We start from the raw sequence: 20,915 nt of genomic DNA, 5'->3' as shown, positions 1-20,915 counted from the left end.
TGAATTTTCTGATATGCTGTTCATGTGCTTTCTAGAAAGCTTTCTTTTAGGAACGTGTTACTGAAAGGTTCTTGTGTTCCATTCATGAAAGAATCAGCATTTTTGAGGGAAGGCATCATTTGTTGAAAAATGTTTGTGTGAAGTTATCTCCGCTGTCAGATTTCCAGTCTTAGTGTAGACCTCGTTAAATGTCCTTATCATTTTCCAGTGTTAATGAATACTCATTTAATGGTTTTGTCATTTTGACTGTAGTGAGATCTAACATACACGTCTTAAAATATTCCCATACATATCTGAAACAATATGTTTATAGTTAACTGTTTATTGAATCATACTGCTTTATACTAATCTATATTTACTTCCAATTTGTAACAGATAGGAAGCAGGCAGGCAGTTGGAACTGTTGTTACTCCTAACTGAGATGCACCAATCTTGATTTGGTCACTAATCTGATCACTCGTTGCTTGGAAAGTCAGAAATCTCATGGTTGCCTAGTCATGTTAAAATTATAGACCCTCTATTTTTAAAAAAAATAATTAATCTGATGTCATTGATATTTTAAATTTAATGACTAGTAAAAAATATTCAGCTACAATATTCACAGAAATTTAAAAAAAAAAAAAGGATTAAGCAAGTTCAGAGGAAAATGAAAGAATACAGAAGAATGTTAAGCATTACCTTAAGTGTGTCATTAAGTATAACTGTATATATGGTAAGTGGGTTTTTGTAGGCAGTTAAGTATAGATTTAACCTAGGGCTAGTGACTCCAGTGTTTTGGTGATGATTCTATGTAAAAATTAGGAAACGAGTCCTCCTTAGTTGTATTTTGACTGTACTGATTTCTTGTGTTGTCTTTGAATTGTATTAGCAGAAGTTTGGAATGTAGCAATAGTATGTAGAAAACTGAGTCCTGAAATCTTTGGGGAAATTAAATTGTTCCTTGCCAGTTTTTGTTAGGATTGATTTCTGTTTGCACAGCTGCATTTCCAGGGACCAAATAATTCTATATAATTATATATTATATAGCTGTCACAGATCTGTTAGTCACATTTTGACTTACGAAAGTAGTTTCTTTAAAAGTATGTGGTATATTCTTTGTTATAATTTATACTTTTGGGCGATAAATACATTTAAAACAAAAATTAATACATTAATTTTGTACTAGCATATTCAAAGCTGTAAAACTTCTATCTCTTTTAGAAAATTGAAAATGGAAGATTTGCAAAACTCAGATATATTGCACATGCTATGGTCAACAGTACAGATCTGTTAATGGTGACAAAGAGGTAAACTTTTGGCTATGAATAAGTACTTAAAACTCTATCATCAAAAATGTGTATGTCTTAATTCTTGATCAGTAACTAGGCTTTGATGTGTCTATCATTACAAATGTAGATACAATAATGATTAAGGCATGTCTAGTGTGCTTCTAATTATCTTATTCAACAGCAGCATTTTTCATTATAGGAGTAGGTTATTTGAGTGTCATAGTAATTTTGCTATTTAAGGAGAAAAAAGAATGTTGGGCTTCTGGTTTCTGTAACTAAGATGTGTTTTTAAATTTGGTTAGGTTGAAGTTAAAACTATGGGATTCACTTCAGTTAGCACTTTAAAGGAAAATGGATGATAAAGGAGTGGAGAATCAGTAACGTCTAACAGTAGAGTATCAGTCATCCTTCATAAATGAAAAGTCTTTACAACATTTTTTAGAAACACAGCTACAAATACTGTTATGCTCTTGCTATGAAACAATATTTTATGTAAGAGGACGTTCAAAATTCAGACTTTCAGAAAGCATGCTGTATAGTTATATATAGTTAGACGAGAACTGTATTGAAACAATGTATGGCTTCACTAGATCTAGTGTAACTTGAAAACTTAAGTATTTTTACATTAATTATTAAATTATAATTTTTTTTCTCTTGTCTAGTGGCGTCTTATTTGTAACAAAAGGGACATTTGGACAGTTGACATGTGAATGGCAATACACTTATGATGAATTTACTAAAGAACCATTCATTGTTGATGGTAGAAGATTACGCATTGAAGCAAAGGTATATTAACCTGATTGTGTTTTGTTCTCTTTTTGTGTTCGTTTATAATATTGAACTTTGAACTCCTGATCTGTCTTCTAGTTGAGATGCACTTATAGGTAGAAGGGAGTTGAAATTTGGCATTGGGAACTTACTATCATCTGACTGTTTTAAGCAGAATGCTAACTGGGTGTTTGATTATTCCTCGAGTCCTAGGGATTTTATGTTGGTATGCACCGGTTTGTCTGAAATTTCCAAATTTCATACTTTGGAAAATGGTGATCGCAGTGGTTTTACTCAGGTGGGCAGCGGAGCTCCACCACAACTGCTCTCTTACTTTTCCTACTCAAAGGGAAGTGGGGAGAAAACACAGTAAAAAGGTCTCAAGGGTTGAGATACGGGTGGGGAGATCGCTCAACAGTTCTCATCAAGGGCAAAACAGACTCAGCACAGGGAGATTAGTAAGATTTATTGCCTATTACTAACAAGCTAGAGAAGTGAGAAACAAAGAAAACAAACTAAAAACACCTCCCCCCCATCTTCCCTCTGTCACCTCCTCCCCCCAAACAGTGCAGGGGAAAGGGGGATGGGGATTGTGGTCAGCCTATAGCACTTTGCTGCTGCCACTCCTTCATGGTCACTCTCTGCCACGTGGGGCAGTCTCTCCTTGTGGGGTCCCTCCCAGCTGATGCCGTCCTTCCCAAACTGATTCTGCATGGGCTTCCCACAGGCAGCAGCTCCTCAAGAACTGCTCAAAATAGGGGTTAGTACCATGGGGTACCTCCCCCATCCTTCAGGAGCAAACTGCTCCAACATGGGTCCCCCACAGGCAGCATCTCCCACCAGATCCCCTGTGTGGTCCCCTTGTTAGTGTTGGGGAGAATCGAATGGATGTTCTATTAATGTTTCTCAGGTGATGGATCATACGGTATAATTAAATATTATTAAATGTACTTACATTATCAAGTAATCTATGTATACTGGAAACCTAGGGAGTACATTGAACATTTAAAGGAATCGTTGAAGGGGAACCCTGGGAGGGAACAGGTACAACCTGACCTTGGATAAGGGCCTGGAGATGATGAAATGAGTTGAAGCAGAACCAAGGAGCGGAGGGAGCATGCGTCGAGTGAGAAAGGTGAAAGAGTTTAGCGGAGAGGAAGACTCCTTACTTCATCTGGACGACCACCTGGACGACCACCAGAGTGCGCCACGCATGTGCAAAGGGGAGGGGAGCTAATTAGAATGAAAAGCGAGGCTGATGTTGCAACCTGTAATGAATATGTATACCTGACGCAATATTGTATGTATAAATAACGGCTGGGAAGTAACGGGACTTGAAGCCAGATTTGGGCACCTGCCCCGGCTTCCAGCGCTGAATAAAGCACCTTCATATAATCACTTGGTGGTTATGTGGTTGCTACGCTAACATTTTGGCGACCCAGATGGGACAGCGTGGGCACTGCTGAGGCGGATCGTGTCTCGGTTTCGCTCCAGCCGGCACCGAGGGATTCTCGGGGAGCAGTCGACCACGACCGACCTCCGCTGCTCACGACGTACCACTGGAGTGGTAAGCAAAGGTGCTTTCAACTTTGGGTATTCGGTACCGATTTGGTTGGGAAAGCCTGCCGGTCAGACGCGGCGAAAGCCACGCTCGGTTGGGCAGGGAGCTCCCGGGGTAAGCCTAGGCGCCGTCCGTTAGACAGAGCGAAAGCTCTGCAGGTTCGGCATTGGTAACTGTATTGGTTTGTGCTGAAGGGTCAGCACCAGGTATTATTGGTATGTAGAAAGCGTGCTGCTGCTGCTCCGGCAGCTTTTTAGCGAAAAGCACGCTGCTGCTCCGGCAGCTTTTGGGAAAGCACACTGCTGCTCCGGCAGCTTCTGGAAAGTGTGCTGTTGCTGCTCCGGCAGCTTTCGGGAGAGTGTGTTGCTGCAGCTTTCGGGAGAGTGTGTTGCTGCAGCTTTCGGGAGAGTGTGTTGTTGCTCCGGCAGCTTTCGGGAGAGTGTGTTGTTGCTCCGGCAGCTTTCGGGAGAGTGTGTTGTTGCTCCAGCAGCTTTCGGGAGAGTGTGTTGCTGCAGCTTTTGGGAGAGTGTGTTGTTGCTCCAGCAGCTTTCGGGAGAGTGTGTTGCTGCAGCTTTCGGGAAAGTGTGTTGTTGCTCCGGTAGCTTTCGGGAGAGTGTGTTGTTGCTCCAGCAGCTTTCGGGAGAGTGTGTTGTTGCTCCAGCAGCTTTCGGGAGAGTGTGTTGCTGCAGCTTTCGGGAAAGTGTGTTGTTGCTCCGGTAGCTTTCGGGAGAGTGTGTTGTTGCTCCAGCAGCTTTCGGGAGAGTGTGTTGTTGCTCCAGCAGCTTTCGGGAGAGTGTGTTGCTGCAGCTTTCGGGAAAGTGTGTTGTTGCTCCAGCAGCTTTCGGGAGAGTGTGTTGCTGTAGCTTTCGGGAGAGTGTGTTGTTGCTCCAGCAGCTTTCGGGAGAGTGTGTTGTTGCTCCAGCAGCTTTCGGGAGAGTGTGTTGCTGCAGCTTTCGGGAGAGTGTGTTGTTGCTCCGGCAGCTTTCGGGAGAGTGTGTTGCTGCTCCGGCAGCTTTCGGGAGAGTGTGTTGCTGCTCCGGCAGCTTTCGGGAGAGTGTGTTGCTGCTCCGGCAGCTTTCGAGAGAGTGTGTTGCTGCTCCGGCAGCTTTCGGGAGAGTGTGTTGCTGCTCCGGCAGCTTTCGGAAGAGTGTGTTGCTGCTCCGGCAGCTTTCGGGAGAGTGTGTTGCTGCTCCGGCAGCTTTTGGGTCCGTATCATAAGCTCAAAATGAAAAAGATTAAAGAAATTCTGGGAAAAGATGTACCTATCCCGCGGACATCCCCGCTGGGGTGTTTGCTAGCACACTGGAAAGAGGGAGGTTTTGGTCAAGAAATGCGGAAAGGAAAGCTGATTGATTATTGTAATATTTGGTGGCCACAGTATAAACTAGAGGACCAAGAAACTTGGCCTGAGAATGGAACATTGCAATATAATACAATTTTACAATAATGCTATTTTGTAAGTGGGAAGGAAAATATGATGAACTGCCGTATGTGGAATTATTCTTTTATTTGCGCCGAAAGCCTGAATGACAGCATGCTTGTGGAATAATGGTGCTTGAAGTTTAAACTGAGGAACGTTGTTGTGCATGTACTAAGGAGGGACGCTGTATACAGCATCAGGCAATAGAGAATAATAAGTATTATGGGAAATAATATAATAATATAATAATGTATATAATAATATAATAATGTATATAATAATATAATAATATAATATAATAATATAATAATGGAAATATTGATCTGGAAGTTGCGCCGTCGGCTCCGCCGGAAGAGCCAGGACAGGGAGGGAAAAGAGAAAAGGAAGATAGCAGTAGTGATGGAGAATCCCCGACTTTAGCCTCCCCTGTGTCACATAGGACCCGGCAACAGCGAAGGGCAGGGGAAACTATAAATGAAGAGGGAAGGAAAATAATCGCTCCCCTCAGGCAAGGAGTGGGGACAGAAGGACCGGTATATGTCAAGGTGCCTTTTTCAGCTGGGGATTTAATGATATGGAAGCAAGCAGCCGGCACCTACAGGGAAAACCCAGATAAAGTAGCTAGGATAATGAAAATGATAATTAAAACCCAAAATCCCGATTGGGATGATCTCCAGGTGATCCTGGATACTTTGATGGATTACATGGTATTGCGGGCAGCCAGAGAGAGAGCCCGAGAAGATATATGAAATGGATTAGTGCTTGGAAATCTAGATCAAAACTTCCCCACTGAGGATCCCCAATGGGATTATAACACAGGGGATGGAATAAGGAGGCTGAAGAGATATCAAGATTGGGTACAAGTCGGGGTACAGAATGCTATGCCCCGGACCATAAATTGGTCAAAATTGTATAATGTCAGGCAAGAAAAAGCGGAATCACCTTCCGCCTTTTTAGAGAGATTGAAAGAAACTAAAGAGCCCTTGGTAAAAATTCAAATAGGAAATAAGGAAGTAAAATTTTTGATTGATACAGGGGCCACATATTCAGTACTCAATAGATTAAGTGGTAAGATAGGGGAAAGGAAAACTACTATTGTAGGTGCCACCGGGAAGGAGGAAATACGGCCGTTCTTACAACCCCTTGATTTACAGTTTGGAGGTAAAGAAATTACGCATGAATTTTTATATGTACCAGAATGCCCTATTCCTCTTTTGGGACGGGATTTGCTAACTAAACTATAATGTTTGAAGATGGAGAATTGATTATGAGAATCCCGGAATCAAAAGTGGGACAAATATTAATGATTAAAGAGAAGGCTGTTCCTCATATCCCAAAAGAGGTAGAAAATGCAGTAATGCCTGCAATTTGGGAAACGGACGTGCCTGGAAAATCAAAAGTAGCCCAGCCAGTAAAAATTGAACTTAAGGAAGGGGCCCGACCGGTACGGATTAAACAGTACCCATTGAAGCTAGAAGCTAGGCTAGGAATAGTAAAGATTATAGATAAATTTCTTAGCTACCACATTTTGGAGGAATGCAAATCTGAATATAATACCCCAATTTTCCCAGTAAAGAAACCTAATGGGGAATACAGGCTAGTGCAGGACCTTAGGGCAATAAACGAAATAACAAAAGATATTCACCCAGTGGTGGCTAATCCTTATACATTGTTAACATCTGTAAAAGAAAAATATAAGTGGTTTACTGTAATTGATTTAAAAGATGCCTTCTTCTGCATACCCATTGACAAGGATAGTAGAAAACTTTTTGCTTTTGAATGGGAAAGTCCACGGAACGGACGAAAGATGCAACTGACCTGGACAAGATTGCCTCAAGGATTCAAGAATAGCCCGACCCTCTTCGGCAGTCAACTAGCTAAAGAAATAGAAGACTGGATTAACCAAGGACAAATTCAGGTACCAAAGGATCGATACCTGCTGTTACAATATGTGGACGATATATTAATAGCTACCGAAGGAGAGTCAGAATGTATTCAGGTAACTGTTGATATTTTGAATCAATTGGGACTAAATGGGTACAAGGTTTCTAAACAAAAGGCACAAATCGCGTGCACAACAGTAATTTATTTGGGATGTGAAATTTCTCAAGGACAAAGAAAATTGGGAGTTAACCGAATACAAGCTATTTGTGAAATCCCCGAGCCGCGAAATCTGCACGAACTACGGGCTTTCCTAGGTATGGCCGGGTGGTGTAGACTGTGGGTAATAGACTATGGACTCATAGCAAAGCCCCTCTATGAAACCCAAAAGGCCTGTACATTTACCTGGGGAAAGCCACAACAAGAGGCTTTTAAGAAATTAAAAAAAAAAAGCCCTGATAAAGGCGCCTGCCTTGGGCTTGCCGGACTTATCAAAGGACTTTCAGCTGTTTGTGCATGAGAGACAACGATTGGCATTAGGAGTACTGACCCAGCGACTTGGGAGCTGGAAAAGACCTGTGGGGTATTTTTCTAAACAATTGGATGCGGTAAGCGCCGGATGGCCCTCGTGTTTAAGGGCCGTGGCAGCCACAGTCCTTTTAATACAGGCAAAAGGGGGGCCATTGGCTATCGCCCAGCCAAATGAATCTTAAGAACTACTAACCTATTGAACCCAGCAGTGTTTCTAGGAACAACTGCGGAGGAAGGAGACCTCAGTCATGATTGCGTGGAGATCATCGAACATACCTATGCCAGCAGAACAGACTTAAAAGATCAGCCTCTGGAGAGACCAGATTGGGAACTTTTCACGGATGGAAGCAGCTTTGTGGAAAATGGGACTCGTTATGCAGGATACGCAGTAACTACATCAAAGGTAGTGATTGAGGCAAATTCCCTACCTCCGGGGACTTCAGCCCAACGAGCAGAAATAGTCGCCCTGACGCGGGCCCTGGAACTAAGCGAGGGTAAGAATGTGAATATTTGGACAGATTCAAAATATGCATTCGGGGTAGTCCACGTACATGGGGCATTATGGAAAGAAAGGGGAATGCTATCCTCATAAGGGACTAATATAAAATATCAGGAAGAAATATTGAAATTAATAACAGCTGTACAGAAACCCCAACAGGTGGCCATAATGCATTGTAAAGCTCATCAAGGAGGGATGTCAGAGATTGCAGAAGGTAACAGATTGGCAGATTTGACGGCACGGAAGGTCGCGCGTGAAGTACGGAAAGTAATGGCTCTAATTCCATCGAAGGTAGGCCTCTCTTGTTTCAAATTACCTAAAAACCCAAAGTATTCAGCAGAAGATGAGAGACTTGCAAATTTGATGAAGGCCCAGAAGAATCCTGACGGCTGGTATGTGACTGCGACAGGACAACTTATAGTGCCTCCTATAGTAATGCGAGAAATCTTACAAATAAAACATAATGAATGTCACTGGGGTGCAGGAGCAATGGTGACCTATTTGAAACGAGGTGTCATCTCGGTACACATGTTAACAATGGCAAAGTCAGTAATGTCAAAATGTGAGCTTTGCTTAAAGAATAACCCGGTAGCAAGGAAACATGCTGAGATGGGGAGAACTAGAGCTGGAATAGAGCCTGGAGATTACTGGCAAATAGATTTCGTGGAACTGCCTAAAGCAAGAGGTTATAAATACCTATTGGTAGGGGTTGATACTTTTTCAGGATGGCCAGAGGCCCTTCCCTGTCGAACCAACCAAGCTAAAGAAACGGTAAAATGGTTACTACGGGAAATAGTCCCTAGATTTGGTGTACCATTGGGTATTTCTTCAGACAGGGGACCACATTTCATTGCCAATGTGGTTAAGGAGGTTAGTAGGTTACTAGGAATTACCTGGAACTTACATACCCCATGGAGGCCTCAATCTAGTGGTCAAGTAGAGAGGATGAACCAAACTTTAAAAGGACAATTACGCAAAATCTGTCAGGAGGCTAAGATACAGTGGCCACAGGCCTTACCGATAGCTTTGCTAAGAATTAGAATAAAGCCAGCCAAGAAGTGGGATGTCAGTAAGTCCCTATGAAATCATGTATGGAAAACCTTATGAGTCTCCTGAACCGAACCCGAATATGCATGTTACCGGTAAACAGGATGTATATAATTATGTTTTAATAGTAATGAAAATACTTGCTCTTGGTATGAGTGAAGTATTTTCAAAGGGGGGAAATGTTAGTGTTGGGGAGAATCGAATGGATGTTCTATTAATGTTTCTCAGGTGATGGATCATACGGTATAATTAAATATTATTAAATGTACTTACATTATCAAGTAATCTATGTATACTGGAAACCTAGGGAGTACATTGAACATTTAAAGGAATCGTTGAAGGGGAACCCTGGGAGGGAACAGGTACAACCTGACCTTGGATAAGGGCCTGGAGATGATGAAATGAGTTGAAGCAGAACCAAGGAGCGGAGGGAGCATGCGTCGAGTGAGAAAGGTGAAAGAGTTTAGCGGAGAGGAAGACTCCTTACTTCATCTGGACGACCACCTGGACGACCACCAGAGTGCGCCACGCATGTGCAAAGGGGAGGGGAGCTAATTAGAATGAAAAGCGAGGCTGATGTTGCAACCTGTAATGAATATGTATACCTGACGCAATATTGTATGTATAAATAACGGCTGGGAAGTAACGGGACTTGAAGCCAGATTTGGGCACCTGCCCCGGCTTCCAGCGCTGAATAAAGCACCTTCATATAATCACTTGGTGGTTATGTGGTTGCTACGCTAACACCCTCTCCATGGGCTGAAGGTCTGGCCTGGAATCTGCTCCTGCGGGGGCTCTCCATGGGCCGCAGCCTCCTCCAGGCCACCTCCACCTGCTCCACCGGGGGCTCCTCCACGGGGGGGCTGCAGCGTGGAGATCTGCTCCGTGTGGGACCCATGGGCTGCAGGGGGACAGCCTGCTCCACCAGGGGCCTCTCCACGGGCCGCAGGGGAACTGCTGCTGCGTGCCTGGAGCACCTCCTGCCCTCCTGCTGCACTGACCTCAGGGTCTGCAGGGCTGGTTCTTACTCCTCACTCTCCCAGCTGCTGTTGCCCGGCAGTTTTTTTTCCCTTTCTTAAATCTGATCTCCCAGAGGCACAAACAATGTCGCTTATTGGCTCAGCTCTGGGCAGCAGCAAGTCCCTCTGGAGCCAGCTGAAACTGGTCCTTATCTAACAAGGGGCAGCTTCTGGATTCCTCTCACAGAGGCCACGTATCTGTAGCCCCCCACTACCAAAACCTTGCCACGTAAACCTGCTGCAGTGATACAGCAAAACTTTCTCAGAAGGTTGGAGAATATTTTTATTATACACTCTAGTACTCATGCCAATATGTGGAAGTCTTCCCTATTGCCTTCCCAAAGATTCAAATGTATCAAAACAATCCATCTTCATGTGCTATGCTTCAAGGATTTTTTCCTCCATTTGTTAATTATTTGTTAATTAAGTTAATCAAAAATACAATAAGGTGTTAATGTCTTCTTAAAAACCACGATGACAAGTGCTTTCCAATTCAAGTTGAAGAATGTTGTTCTCAGTTGTGATTTTTCATGAAAACAAACAAAAAAAAAACCTTCCCTGGTAAATTGTGAAAGGAGAATAAGGAGAGAGATGAGCACTGATGACTGAAACAGAGGCAATATTCCTTAAAAAAAAAAAAAAAAAAAAAAAAAGATAAAATCTTGAATTCTTGTTGAGATGGTAACTGAAAATAATTTGAATCAATAAATTTTGCTGTCAGGGAGTTGGTTTGTTTCTGTTTTATTAAGTTTCATGTGTGTAATCGTTGAATCTTGGATGTCAGGACAGTCCTGATGTTTTACCTGCAAAGAACAAAGTCATTCAGTATTTCACTCAGATTGTTTGTTTCTATTGCAGAGCATAAAAGGCAGAGCCACATTGTTTTGGAATCCTCCAAACTGGATTTCTGACTGCAAATCAACTTTTGCAGGGTGAAATCCTACCATAATTCTTAGTTTCTACCATTTCAAACAATGCTGAATAACACATCTTTATCCAGTATTTCAGGGTCCGTTCAAATGTCTGCAGTATGTTCTTCATTGAAATCTGTGGTTGAAAAGTGTTATTTTGCGAATCATTGCCCATGTTTTATTTCTAAGCCTAGATTATTATATTCAGTATCTAAGACCACTGCTGGAAAATCAGTACCAGTAGAATGCCAACCTAGGTAATAGCTTGAAGGAGGATAAAAAGATATTAGCATAGGGTACTGAATTTTGTTACCCCGTACTCCATTATTTGCATTCCATTCCTACTTTGCAGGCCAGTCTCCAGCAACTCCGTGATATAGAAAGAGGTTTGTTGCTGTTGGTATGTTCAAGTCCACTGTGTTTTCAGGCAGAAAATGATGTTTCTCAGGGTGTGTGCATGTGATGTGAACATACTCAGATTAGTGTGATGGGTACATGATGCTTGGTGCTCTCTAAACTATAGCTGCCTTAATGGTAAATAACTTCTTACACATGAAGTTTGAAGAAACTAACTCTACAATTACCTAATTACTTTTTTTTTTTTTAGGAACGAGTAAAGTCTGTGTTCCATGCCAAAGAATTTGGAAAAATTATTAATTTTAAAAGTCCAGAGGATGCTAAGGTAAAATCAAAATATTATTACAATTATCCAGTGTTGCATTTGGCTTAAAAAGTGAAAAAAAATATTCTTAACCTTGAGTGTTGAAAATAAAATGCTTCATACTTGGTACTCTCTCCCATTGGACATGATCTCTCCTAACTGAGAGATCAATTGAGATCGTGTTTTAGACCCTGCAGCTCTTTAAAGCTTGTGTTTACAGTGTGAAATACCAGCTCCTTCCACTTTCTTATGCTTATAAAAATTCTCATCAGTCATATAATGCACATCATCTCCCTAGTGTCTCTGATAAATCTTAGTTTATAAATCTGACTACATCTACAAGCATAATGGTTGCTGATTTAGCGGATGAAGATACAAAGTTTCTGGGAATGTATGTAAAAGGTATATAATTTAAAAAAAAAAGAGTGAATTGGAGTGTTTCAGTATAAGCCAGAGTGCTACAATGTGTATAGGGGATTCTCTAGTTTAAGTTTCCATACAATTATTATGAAACTGTTCTCTGTTTAAAATTCAGTATTTCCACACAGGCCTTAAACAGATGGAAATAGCAATGATCTATTCATTACTGAATTTCAGAAATACTCAATCCAAACACCAAACTTATACTTACTTTTATCTTTGGAATTATAACTGTCAGACAGCTGATTTAATAGTACTGCTAATGAAAGTAAGCAATTGAGAATATGAATTAAAATAGTAAGATTTAGTAGAACAATATTTGTAAACTACCCCCAGAACTTAAGTTTAAGAATGAGGAAAAATCTTAACAGAGAATCAAATAGCTTATTTGATATATGATGTTATAAGAATTAGATACATTCTATATGATCTCTTCATTTTGACATCACTAGTTTTCACTGCAACAGAGTGGTTCAGGTCTGCTACCAGCACTATGAGTTAGCAAGGTTGCTAAAGTTCCGTCATATTTTTAATCAGTGTGAATCATTATTTTCACAAAGAATAAATTAATCTTGTATATATGCACACCTGTGGAATATGGTACCCTGGGTTCAAGCTTTGAAACAGTCTGTGAAAGCTGCATCTACTCGACAGTTTGTTGCTTTTTTTTTTTTTGGCAAGGGTAGTTTACAACTGCAGCTGAGTGATACCTTTTGACTCTTAGCTCAAAAAGAATCACAAATACTATCAAGGTGTTTGAGAGCCCATTGCTGAATTTTACTTCTCTTGTACTCTATAGAGGTACTGAGCTCCTTTTTTTTTTTTTTTTTTTTTAAGCAGCACTGTTGTGGACCGTGAATCATGTTATGCATACTATAAGTGTTTAACCAAGGAAAAGAAAGCAGAAAAAACTGCATACTTTTCATTAAAATGTTGGTTTGCTTATTTTTCAGAAAGGTCCAAGCACCTCACACACAAAACCAACAGGAATGCAGATGTGAGGGGGTAAAAGTTCCTTGTCAGACAGACTTGGTACAGACTGTACTTATATCTTAGTGAAGGAATACTTAAAAGTTTCATCAAGAAATGCTGTCAGGGTCTTAGGGGCTGTCCTACTGAAAGTAAGATGTCTTTGAGAGTTCCTTCTGGGCTGTCTAGCCTACAGCTCACTTCTACAAATGTTAAATTTGTGCTTGTATATATACAGTGAAGACACCAAGGCAAGCGTTTTAGGAACAGTAAAAATGAAACTGAGACCCTTCACAGTAAGGAGTATGAGGTCACTTCAGAGACACTGCTTAGTGAATTTACTCCCCTTTTCAGTCTAGAGGACACTGACATAGAAAAACCTAGTTCTAGAGTTCCCAGAGTTCCGAGTCCTAGTGTAGTGTCCTAGAGTTCTGCATCTGTGAGAAGTGCCACATTTCTCTTCCGTGTTCAGCAAATATGAGAATTTGAAATTCATGAAAAGAAACCGAGTAGATGAGAAAAGCTTTTTTTCTATAAATAACTGTATTATCACATTGCTGCAAGATATTCTTGTCCACTGTCTTCTGTTATCCTTGGTTTTATAGTGTCGTCTGGGACTAGATGCATCTGGTGTTGTAGACTAATGCAGAGGGTTAATAATAATGTGCATGAAATAATGATTTCATTTACTTTTATAAAGTATTATTCATTGAAATGTAGTCCAGGAAACTGAACTATCAACCTAGGCAGCTTAACTAGTTGTGGTATTCAATGTTATCATGTCAGATATTGGTACTTCAATGCCTCCATTTTCGTGTGAGAAAATCAGGCATTTATAATCTACGGTAGAATTTTAAGTACTGTGTTAAAACTTGGGGAGGGAGCAGGTAGTGAATTGTGTGGCCATCCCAACCATATTTGCAGCTGCTCTACATGGTTTTTACTTAAGGATACATTTTCATTATTTCCTTTTCCTTTCACACAGTGGATCCTTTCTAAACTGGAAGAAGTGAGAGAGAATCAGCCAAAATCATAACGAATTTAGAAGCACCAAGATATGAAGAACACTGAACAGCTACCTTCTAGTTTCCTTTGTACAAGTAGAACTATATGCATAGTAACAACAAAATTAAAAAAAAAAAAAAGAGGGTGGGGAGTGCGGGGGTGGATTGATGAAATTATTTGTGGTCACTCCAGTCTACAGATACATCACAAAAGTAGCTGCTATTAAGTTTAAAGAAAAAACTCCAGTGATCAAATAATTTTGCCAAGTTTCAGCTTCTTGGATTTTTTTTTTACTTTATAGATTTCATTTTACTTAAACATTTTTTTTTTTTCAAGGTACAGTTTTAAATGAATTTGTTTTACCATTACATTTGGCACTGAAGCTGAATTCTGAAATAATTCTTTTGGTACTATCCAGAGCAAATCTTTTGGCTTTGGAAAATCAATATTTAGTTTCTGTCTTCATTTTCTTAAGACTTGAGGCTGTGTTGAAATTCAAGCTTCTTTTGAAGGAAATGTTAACTTAATCATCACTAGTCTTACAATTCAAATTCTAAGAAGGTGTCTGTTCACCAGAAAAGCCTAATTTAGATGATCACAGGAGGGGCTGCATAGTTACCAAATATTTTCTTTTTGTAAACAAATAGACCAGGTCACGATGGATTTACATTACAATATCACTTTTAGTGTAAACTTTTTTATATCCTACTCAAGGAAATGTTGCAGCACCTTTATCATTATTCAACGAAAATATAACAGTTTACAAAAACTTATAATGGGGATAATTAATATATGTCTGCACTAGAAATATGAATTAAAGCTTATTATTCTAAATAAATGTTATTAACAGATTTGCAACTGAAGAAGGAAGTTTTGAGGTTATAAGGGCACTGTTGCATACCAAATATATGCCTTGGATATTGTGTGCTAAGCAAGTGGCAAATAAAGTCAGATTTATATTAAATAATAAATACAGTATTTCACAGTTGCGTTTTTCAACTCTTTTTACCTAATGGAACGTTTTTGTTTCATATCCAGACAGTAGAACTTTAATCAGGAGAGCCTGAAGCTGTGTGATACTACTTACTTCTTAGATGTGTTAGTCATAATATTGTTGAGTGGCTGATTACCGTGGTTGATGTAAAAAATTCAGGAAACAATGCAGTGTTAGGTAAAGGTTTCCATAAATTCCCAAATCAAAGTCTTCAGAATTTCTGGTATATATATAGTCAGTATCCACTGCCAAAATATTCTTTCCAAACAGTTGTTTGGAATGCATATATCTGTGGGATTTAATTATTCTGACACTGCCAGTGGTGCTTGTGAGATCCAAGTTGTTGCATTATTGTAAAATCTAGAATGACTAGCATGCTAACCTGCAATTGCAGTTCCTTACTGTAAGTCTTGTCTTAGGTGTTAAGTAACCAGTTAGTTGTTTACAAAATACAGATGATTTTTTTAATTTTTCCCATAAATTGCAAAGTGAATCAAAAGATTATATGTGAATTCTGAACTATGACAATGACTGTTACTCCGCTCGTTTATACAACAGATACCAAAAGTGTTAACTCAGGTTATATTCATGCAAAAATAAGAGAATACTTTGCCTTAGGTAGTACTGTCTTTAGGTGCACTGAATAACATTCCACATCCATATTTTTTTAAATCAATCATATTTAATCATAGGCATGATAGTTCAATTTATTTAGTTCAATTTATTTATTTTGCCAACAAACTCGTGATTCTCAAACCTCAACTGTCTCTTCAGTAGTATTTGAGCAATTTAATCATTAATGTTGTTTAATTTAGTTTAAATTTTAAATATGTGTGTCTGTGGTTAAGCTTATGTTTCTGGAAAACAAAACAATTCCCCCAAAGTTTCAATTTTTCTATGAAGTATAAATTATTTTGAGCTCCTGTGCTGACTAGAGCTGTTAACATGAGAACTAGAACAGTGGAAGTGTGCTGGTCTGATCTACATCCAAAATGTTTGAAAGTCAATGTGGGATGTTTCACCACCTCCCTCCTTGTCTTAGCTTTTAATGACAACATGATTTTCTCTAGCTCAATTTTTTCTAGTCAGTAAATGGTATCTTTTTCCTTTGCTTTTTCATATGCTTTCTCCATACAGTCATGAATCAATTTTGCCATTTCTCAGCAGACATCAGTTGTCTCTGTTTTAACTGTAAATCAACTTGGAAAGAGGAGAAAAGTATTCAGAATTATGCTGTTGCGTACCTTAATGGATTGCTGAAAATTATTTTAGATGTCCACTCTGGTGTGCCTCATTCCATATTTCATTTTTTTCAACAAGAAAGTAGAACAGATGTATTAATTTTTATTGAATATGTATATGCAATTATACAAGGGAATCTCAACAAAAAAAAAAAATGTAGGTATCTAAATCTGTCCACTGTAGTGCCTAAAAGTATACTATGGCCTTTGTTGAAGAATGGTTTCTATTCTGGGCAAATGTTACCTAAACTTAAATCCTTTAAAAAATGTCATTTAGATTCCCAGTAATAGCTTATTACTGGTTAGACTTCCCTCTCTGAAAGGAATGATCAAAAGTAGAATTGAAGATGGTGACGAAAAGTACTGCTGGGTGCAGGTGACCGGATTATGCAGTGTTCTAAAATGAGCAGGGCACACTGCTAAAACAATTGTTTGCACCTTTTTTTTTTTTTCAGCTGCATGGCTTTGCATGGCATGGCTTTTTTGTTTCCACCCTCTGCCCTGCTTTCCCCCCCAGCCCATCCCAGTCTCCTCCCCACTGACAATAAAGTAAAACTGAATTTTATTTGACTGGAATTTGATTATTGTTTGTTTTCCATATATGTTGCATTAATAGCTGTGTGTTTTTGTTTTTTAATTTATTTACGAGTGACACTTATTCAAAATTTGGTGAGTAGAAATTGACAAATGAAGTCAAATCGCATCTCTGAGAACACAGGGTCAAGCTTCTGTTCCAGCAATACAGACGTTAGTCTTTACCTTTGTAAGGACAGATCTAATTACTAGATTTATTTATATATATATATATATATATATATATATATATATATAATTTCCCTCTGGTGTAATGTTTTTCTCTTGATACATTGAAAAAACGTAGGTGGTATTGCCAAATCACCAGCTTCTTATGAAATCATCTTGATTTTTCCAAAAAATTATGTTCATATGCCATTGACTATTTATTATCTGTACCATTTCAAAAAAAAATACACTCACATATCAAAAATCACTAAGATATTTTGTTCCTTTTGAGTTATTTTTTAGTAAATATATCTGCAAATAACATTAAATATCATAGACTAGTCAACACAAGAATACTACTGCTATGTAATGGTAGTTAAAATTTAACACAGCACAGTCCTGAATATCAAGTTCAAACCCTCAGTTTTCTAATTATTCTGCTGATGTAAAACAGTTTCAATAAATGTCCCATACGTTAATAGGATTGTTCAGTCTTGTGGCTTGTTTGTAAATATTTCCATACTATGTTTAAACTGATATTATGTCTGATTTGTATGTATTTCCTGGTCTTGTGTTAGCCTCAAGAATTAGATTATTCTGCAAACTATTCAGACTTCTCTTACCCTTCTTAAGCTTTTTACATTTGAATTCCAGAAAAGAACAATCTAAAGACTGCATTGCTTGGAGTCATGTAAGTGTTGTACAAGGCAAGAGTCTGCAGTGTTTCTTCAGCAAATCATACAATTCTACTATTTATTTATTTATTTATTTTTTGATTAAAGTCTCCCTTCTACGATAGGGTTACAGCATTGGTGGAGAGGGGAAGAGCAGCTGATGTCATCTACCTGGACTTGTGCAAAGTATTTGGCACTGTCCCTCATCATATCCTTGTCTCTAAACTGGGGACACAAGGATTTGATGGATGGACCACTCAGTGGGTAAGGAATTGGCTGGGTGGTTATACTCAAAGAGTTGTGGTCAACAGCTTGATATCCAGGTGGAGACCAGGGATGAGTGGTGTTCCTCAGGGGTTAGTATTGAGACAGAGTTGTTTAACATATTTGTTGGTGACATGGACAGTGAGATCGAGTGCACCCTCAGCAAGTTTGCCAGTGACACGAAGCTGAGTGGTGTGGTCGACAGGCTGGAGGGAAGGGATCTGGACAGGCTTAAGAGGTGGGCCTATATGAACCTCATGAGGTTCAACACGGCCAAGTGCAAGGTTCTGCATCTGGGCTGGGACAATCCCCAGCACAAATACAGGCTGGGTGGAGAATGGATTGAGAGCAGCCCTGGGGAGAAGGACCTGGGGATGTTCGCTGATGAGCAGCTCAATGTGAGCCAACAATGAGCGCTTGCAGCCCAGAAAGCCAGCCATATCCTAGGCTACATCAAAGGAAGCGTGACCAGCAGGTCGATGGAGGTGATTCTTTCCCTCTGCTTTGCTCTAATGAGACCCCACCTGGAGCACTGCATTCAGCTATGGGGCCCCAGCACAAGGAGGACATGAACCTGTTAAGACTGGGTCCAGAGGAGGTCCATGAGGATGATCAGAGGGCTGGAGTATCTTTGTTGTAAAAACAGGCTGAGGGAGTTGGGATTGTTCAGCCCGGAGAAGAAAAGGCTCTGGGGAGACCATATAGCATCCTTCCAATATGTAAAGGAAGTCTAAGGGAAAGCAGGGGAGGGACTCTTTGTCAGGGAGTGTAGTGACAGGACAAGGGGGGAATGGCTTTAAACTAAAAGAGGTTAGATTTAGATTAGACGTGAGGAGGAAATTCTTTACTCAGAGGGTGGTGAAGCACTGGCAGTTGCCCAGAGAAGCTGTGGATGCCCCATCCTTGGAAGTGTTCAAGGCCAGGCTGGATGGGGCTTTGGGCAACCTGGTCTGGTGGGAGGTGTCCCTGCTCATGACAGTGAGTTGGAATGAGGTGATCCTTAAGGTCCTTTCCAACCCAGACCATTCTATGATCCTGCTCTGTTGATTCTGTAGTGACTAATTCTTACTGAAGATGCAGCAAAAACTGAAGGAGTATCATTGTATCCAGTATCAATGAAACATTCACCTCTCAGGAGCTAAGGATATGTGTGTGTCAAGTCTCTAACAATTAATTACTGACTTTTTTTATGTTGATCAATTTATCTAAAACTACAGAGGATGGCTTTAAGGTTTGATTTTACTAAAAAGCTTTTAGTTTAAAGTTACTAAAACCAGCCAGGGTGATGGAGCTGTCCATCTTACTATATTGTGCATATTATTTCTGAAATTAGTTCAGAACTGTGAAAAGGCTTGTGTTTGTTTGTTTGTTTTTTACTTAAAGCATTGGGTCCATATATTTCAGAAGAACCTGTTTATTACATGTAGGAACTGTTGGTGAAAAATACTGCTAACATGCACCATGTATTTGCGATTGTTCCTGATGCAATGCAAAGTCTGTTTCTGACTTGACTTTTATGTGTATCATGCTTGTCTCATGAAGCATGTCAAAATTGTACAAAGCATACTTCTGTTTTCATTCAGAAAACTTGCATTTATCATCATCTTATCTTGAAATGCAAATTGACATATTTTGTTTATGCTATTCTTGAATGTCTTATGCTTAGGTAACTGACACCTTTTTTCCTGCCTATAAATCTATTGCCCACTTAAAATTTGACTGTTATTGTTACCAGTGTCTTACTTTGGAATTTTATGGTCAGTATATGTAAGTATATATATGCATCATCTAAGAGCTCATCATCTAGAGTCACGATTCTTGCTTTTGTGACAGTAGGTAGGATCTAAGTATCTATATTTACATTTACAGCAGACACGGGATTTTTATAAAGAGGTTTTTATTTTTTCCTGGGCAAATCTGGAACAAGAGTTCAAAATATTCCTGTAATACTTTGAAGGAGCAGTGAATTCCCTGTGAAGTCTCCTCCTACAAGGAGTAAAAAAATGTCCAGTGCCATTCATTCTTGTTAACTCATCATCCCCTGAGCAATATATCAATGGTTGAAACAAACGTGACTGCTGGAATAAGTATGGCGAGCTAGGACACTAATAGGCAAAAAGTGAGAAAACCTCAATTTTCATTTTGTTGGATCTCTCTTTTTTTTTTTTAATCTTTATGGATTTTCACTTTGTGTATCAAACATGTAGAGAATTATGTGCAGAAGTGTGTCTGGGTAAGTGACTTTACAAAGGTTTTAAAGTGTTGGTTGAGAGGTGTTACAGAAAAGCTTGTACTGATGAGTCCTGTAAAATGCTAACTGTCTCACCATCTGCAGTGCTTGTTCTCCAGAAAAGCCTGACTCCCGGATTTCTGGTATGAAGGTACTCTTCAAATAGCCAGCAAATCTTGACTCAGATATGAAAGTGCTGAGAGTTTAAGTAGATGTTTTCCCAGGAGTTCCTACAGAGCTCAAAATTGGATCAAGAAGTTCAAGCATTTGGGCACTTTATGCTTTCCTCCATCAACTTTGCTTCCCTAGAAAAAGTTCATATTTCTGTTTCTATGTAATTGGAAGTTCTGAAGTAACTTTTGTTTTGTTTTGTTTTTTGTTTTGTTTTGTTTGAGCAAGAGTGTTTAGCAGAGGCACATTGGAAGAATTGTAATGTTGTTAATATTTTTAGAGAGGGTAGAGATAACATACTGGGAATTCAGAAGATATATGCAGAGTCTTGCTGCTGTATGCTGGACTTCCTGTTGCTCCTCCTTGGTCTTTTCTAGTCTGACAAGTGGTACTGTACCCTGCAGCACCTCATTTCATTGTATACTGCACTGTTCCCTCAGTGCTGATTATTGCCATATAGCAGTATGGGCAAAACTGTAAAACATTGTTAAGAACAGTCTTCTACAGCTTGTTCCAACGCTACAGAAAGAACAAATGAATCAAATGTTACAGGGTGTTTTCTCATTAAGAATTAAAAAAGAGCTCTGGACATACTTTATCTGTACTATTAGGCAAAAGGTAGCTGCGCTGTTGAATTTGT

At 39.6% G+C, this 20,915-nt stretch overlaps 2 protein-coding genes across 4 annotated transcripts in view; one reads left to right on the top strand and one right to left on the bottom strand.

The window, feature by feature from the left end:
• VPS13A (vacuolar protein sorting 13 homolog A) overlaps positions 1-14,931 on the top strand; it is a 125,466-nt gene extending 110,535 nt beyond the window's left edge. For both annotated transcript variants that reach the window (XM_080574824.1, XM_080574823.1), the window contains 4 exons: positions 1,201-1,286; positions 1,931-2,054; positions 11,513-11,587; positions 13,941-14,931. In XM_080574824.1, the coding sequence (XP_080430950.1) occupies positions 1,201-1,286; positions 1,931-2,054; positions 11,513-11,587; positions 13,941-13,991 (336 nt within the window). In that variant the 3' untranslated portion in view covers positions 13,992-14,931. The remainder of the gene's footprint in view (positions 1-1,200; positions 1,287-1,930; positions 2,055-11,512; positions 11,588-13,940) is intronic.
• The window catches only part of LOC308186015 (guanine nucleotide-binding protein subunit alpha-14), an 89,414-nt gene continuing 79,017 nt past the window's right edge, over positions 10,519-20,915 (bottom strand). Inside the window, exon 8 of one of the 2 annotated variants that reach the window (XM_080574828.1) lies at positions 10,519-10,797. In XM_080574828.1, coding sequence (XP_080430954.1) covers positions 10,696-10,797 — 102 coding nt within the window. In that variant the 3' untranslated portion in view covers positions 10,519-10,695. Of the gene's footprint in view, positions 10,798-14,242; positions 20,795-20,915 lie in introns of those variants that run through there. The other variant, XM_080574829.1, reaches the window with a different exon arrangement.

Source organism: Anser brachyrhynchus (assembly GCF_964034855.1).
Source record: "Anser brachyrhynchus genome assembly, chromosome: Z".
In the NCBI taxonomy this organism is placed as follows: Eukaryota; Metazoa; Chordata; class Aves; order Anseriformes; family Anatidae; genus Anser; species Anser brachyrhynchus.
The sequence above is the reverse complement of the archived record's forward strand: the minus strand, read 5'-3'. Positions and strand labels throughout refer to the sequence as shown.